Source organism: Hipposideros armiger, unplaced genomic scaffold (assembly GCF_001890085.2).
Source record: "Hipposideros armiger isolate ML-2016 unplaced genomic scaffold, ASM189008v1 scaffold_332, whole genome shotgun sequence".
Taxonomy (NCBI): domain Eukaryota; kingdom Metazoa; phylum Chordata; class Mammalia; order Chiroptera; family Hipposideridae; genus Hipposideros; species Hipposideros armiger.
This window is the reverse complement of record NW_017731682.1, coordinates 859,886-864,615: the sequence shown is the minus strand read 5'-3', so window position 1 is coordinate 864,615 and position 4,730 is coordinate 859,886. Positions and strand designations below refer to the sequence as shown.

The 4,730-nt window shown below is 43.2% G+C and overlaps 1 protein-coding gene across 6 annotated transcripts in view; it reads right to left on the bottom strand.

The window, feature by feature from the left end:
- The window catches only part of PRMT8 (protein arginine methyltransferase 8), a 115,239-nt gene that overhangs the window by 48,418 nt on the left and 62,091 nt on the right, over positions 1-4,730 (bottom strand). For all 6 annotated transcript variants that reach the window (XM_019661009.1, XM_019661013.1, XM_019661011.1 and 3 more), the window contains one exon: positions 3,133-3,196. In XM_019661009.1, coding sequence (XP_019516554.1) covers positions 3,133-3,196 — 64 coding nt within the window. The remainder of the gene's footprint in view (positions 1-3,132; positions 3,197-4,730) is intronic.

Below are 4,730 nucleotides of genomic sequence, written 5' to 3'. Positions count from 1 at the left end.
TCCTGTTCTTGTTCACGTTGCTGACTAGTATTCCACCACATGAACATACCACGGTGTATTTATCCCTTCACTCATTGCTGGATATTTGGATTGTTATGAATAAAGGAGTTACAAACATGCTGGCATAAGTCTTTTTGAGGATATACGTTTTTATTTCCCTTGAGTAAATACCTAGAAGTGCACTTGTTGGGTCTTAAGGTAGGTGTTTAATTTCATTAAAAATTGCCTAACAGTTTTTCAAAATAGTTGTGCCATCTTATGGTCCCACGAGCAATGTATGAGAGATCAAGTTGCTTCACATGCTGGCCAGTTAGTCTTATCAGTCTTTAATTTTAGTTATTCTAGTGGATATGAATTGGTATCTCATTGTAGTTTTAATTATATTTCCCGGGTGGCTATTGATATAATTTTTTCATGTGTTTATTGATTATTCAAATATGTCTTTCACAAAGTGTCTGTTTTGTGCATTTTTTTCTTGAGCTATTTGTCTTTTCCTTATTGAATTATAGGAGTTCATATATTTTGGAAACAAATCCTTTGTTTCAGATATCCGTGTTTGGACTATCTTCTGTGATTTGCCTTTTCATTTTTTTAATGTTGTCTTTTGAAAAGCAGTTGTTGTTTTTTATTTTGATAAAGATCAGTTTTTCGGTTTTTTTTTTTTAATGATTAGAATTTTTTTGCACCCTGACTGATTTTGTCTACCCCAAGGTCACAAAGATATTCTCTGATGTTTTCTTCCAGAAGTTTTATAGTTATGGTTTTTACTTTTAGGTCTATGATTTGTGTCAAATTAATTTTTGTATATGGTGTAATTTAGGAATGTGAGCTCATTTTTTTTTTCACACAAATAGATGGTTCAAGCTCCAGCAGGGTTCATTTCCCCATTGAATTACATGGGGGAGATCCTTTGGCACAATCTGTCCTTTGTTCCAATTNGCTTGGAGTCCATGGTCCATTATTGTCATAACTCTGTCTATTGTCTCCCTCTGTTGTGTCCTCCCAGCAAAGCCCTGACCCAGGCGGCCCTCCCTCAACTCACATCCAAGCTGCTGAGCATGGTAAGAGAAAAATCAGACATAGAGAGAATGGAGTTCACTGCATATCTGTGTCCACACATCTCTAACAGGCGCTGACCACCCCCAGCCATCCTCACTAGCCCAGCGTGTTTGCTTTCCATCTCTCTTCCCTCTAAAAGACCATCCCATTCCTTCTCCTCTCCCTCCAAAACACACCCCGCCTCTCCCAGCCCTGGCTGTCTCATTCTTCATTGAGAAAATGGCAGCAACAAAGCAGGAGCTTCCCAGCACCAGCCCACCTCCACCTGGACCCACACTCCCCACCTGCCCTTTGTTACTGTGGTAAAACTGTCCTTACTCCAAGAGAAAGACCAACCTTCCACCTGTGCTGTGCACCCTAGGCCCTCTTACCTTCTCAAGGTCCTTGCTTCTGAATTTACATTTTCCTGTATCTGCAGTTTTGCTATTGCTTTCTAGTGGACCATTGAATCATACATGCTTGTTTTCATATTTCCTATCCTTAAAAAGAAAAGGTCTCACTTCCTTGACCCCACATGCCCCTGTAGCTACCCCATTACAGCAAGACAACTCATTTGCAGTCCACTTCACAGTCTCTCCCTAACCTACTCTAACTGGATTTCTGTCCCCACCCCGACACTCAGTTTGTTCTTGTTAAGGACACCACCAGTAATCCCCATGTGGCCAAATTCAATGATTTCTCCTCTGTTTTTATCTTGCTTGATCTCTTAGCATTCCCTAGAGTTGACCACTTCCTCCTTCTGTTTTCTTCACGGTACCTCCCTCCTGAATGTCTACGAATCTCACTGAATGTAAATTCTCTGCCTCTCTGCTGGCCCCTTCTCCTTTGTTTGACCTCCAAATGTTGAAATGCCCTGCAGCCCTATCTTTGTCCCTTTTCTTTCCTTTAGCTATGCTTCATCCCTAAGTGACCTCATCCTGTGGCTTTAAGTACATCTGTATGCTGAAGACCCCCAAGTGTATATCCCATGCTCTCACTCTCCCTGGAACTCTAGACTCATATATCCAAGTCTTACTCAACATGTCTACCTGGATGTCCAATGGGTGTCTCAAACCTAAATGTGCAAGTGAGAACTCTTGACTCCTTTCTCCCTCCCACCATTCACCCAGTTACTCAAGGCAAGAAAAAGTTAGCTCTTGCTCCTGTCTTTTTCCCATTCCCACATGTGGTCCAACAGCAGGTCTTCTTGCTTCTATTTCCAAGCATCGCTGAAGCAGTCACCTCTCTCCACGTCCACTGCCATCACCCTGGTCCAGGCCACAGCACCTCTCCCAGGAGCACTAAAATAGCTTCTTAATGTGTCTCTGCCTACACTCTTTATGCCTACAATCCATTCCAATCCATTCTCCAAAAGGCCTTCATCATCCTTAGAAACTTATTTTCCGAGTTTACAAACCCTACATCATCTGGCCCCACTCAACACACAGCCTGGGGCTAAACCTCATCATGCTGAATGATCAGGGACACCTGTGGGCATGAGTGTGTTCAAGATGGGTTCCAGGGGGAAGGGCCTGGGGAATGTTGCAACGCATGGGAAAGGAATAAAGAGAGGAAGGGAAAGGAACACATTTCTATAATCAGACACTGGCTTGAGGACGGTCCCACTGCCAAGGGCAACCCAATTGCTAAGACAGCCCCATTAGCAGCAGAGTCTGTGGACAGGGGAGGACCACATTTCTCCAAAGGCAGAGACCAGGTCTGCTGATGCCACTGGGTGGGTGATGGCGAGAGGGAAGCCTGGGGGTTGTGGAGAAGGAAGAGAAGAAGGAGGAATAGCTGCCATTTTGTAAAACCTGGGGTCAAGCAGAGGGCATGGTGACTAAGAATTTAGCCACAGGTTGGACTCATAGGAATTTGAGCTGGGACAAATGTGCCCTTGGCTGACATGGCAGGGATGGGGAATCTCAGAACCCCATGGTCACAGTCCTGCTAACAGGGCCACAGCTGAGCTCCAGCTCCCCGTGGCCAGGTGCCCTGTCCTCTTCCTCTTCTGTCAGTCTATGCCACCCAAACAAGGAAGTGCAAGCCCCTCACCCCCTCCATCCATGGGAAACACGCGGAAGTGTGTCTTACTGTTGTCCAAGTGGTTGGCCTTAATGATCTTCTCTGAGTAGTCAGAAATACTGGAGCATTCAATCTACAAAGGGCACAGAACAAAGGAGCAAGGTGTCAAAAAATGTCCAACACCAACTTAACGGATGGAGAAGCTGAGGCCTAGAGGGGGGAAGTAACTGCTAGTTCGTGGCAGATTAAAACCTACAACGCAGCCCTCCTGACTTGCAGGCCAGCAGCTCGTCCACTAAATCAGGCTGTGTTTCCTGTGAGGCTGAGCCCCATCCTGTGCTTTGCGATGGAGGGCCCAGTGCCTGAGGTGGGGGATTTGGGAGGAGCTGGCAGGCCTCACTCTTCTGACCAGGGGAGCACGGGATGAGGAGGCACAGCCGCTGTCTTCCCAGGAGAGGATGTAGGACAGGCCAGAGGTGCTGTGAGCCTCCCTCGACATTATCTTCCCACCCCTCCAGCCCTCACTGGTTAAACTAGGAACATTCCAGGATAGGGACCACCTGGAAAAAGCCAAGTCAGGGCCCCCGGATCAGTCTTAAGATCCCTCCCCCCGTACACGTATACTCAAATTAACTCGTATCTTCTGCAGTCCCCACCTTTCAAAGAATTCATTCTTTTCATTTAATTAATTAATTAATTAATTAATTTTAATAATCATTTTATTTTTCAATTACCGTTGATATACAATATTATATTAGTTTCAGGTGTACAACATAATGACTAGAAATTTACATAGCTTAAGAAGTGATCACCCCTATAAATCTAGTATCTATGTGATACCATTTATAGTTATTACAATATTATTGACTACATTCCTTACACTGTACTCTACATCCCCAAGACTATTTTGTAACAACCAATTTGTACATCTTAATCCCTTCTCCTTTTTCACCCACCAATCAACACCCTTCTCAGCTGGCAACCATCAAAATGTTCTCAGCATCCCTGAGTTTGTTTCTGTTCTGCTGGTTTGTTTGTTCCATTCTCTAGATTCCACATATAAGTGAAATCGCATAGTACTTGTCCTTCTCTGTCTGACCCACTCCTCCCACCACAATACCCTCCTGGTCCATCCATGTTGCTGTAGATGGCAAGACTTCATTCTTTTTTATGGCTGAGTAATATTCCATTATACATATGTACCACCTCTTCTTTATTCATTCATTCCACCCAGGTTGTCTCCATATCTTGGCTATTGTAAATAGTGCTGCAGTGAACATATGGATATCCCTTCGAAGTAGTGTTTTGGGTTTCTTTGGATAAATACACAGAAGTGGGATTACTGGATCTTTCTTTGTCTCTTGTTATAGCCTTTGTTTTAAAGTCTAGTTTGTCTTGTATAAGTATTGCTACTCAAGCTTTGTTTTCTTTTTTTTCATTTCCATTTTCATGAAATACATTTTTCCATCCCTTTACTTTCTACCTCTGTGTGTCTTTCAATCTGAAGTGAGTCTTATAGGTAGCATATGTAAGGGTCTTATTTTCTTATCCATTCAGCCACCCTATCTTTTGATTGGAGCATTTGATCCATTTACATTTAAAGTAGTTGTTGATAGACTTGTACTTATTACCATTTTATTATTCATATTTTTTATCTTTTTTTTTTT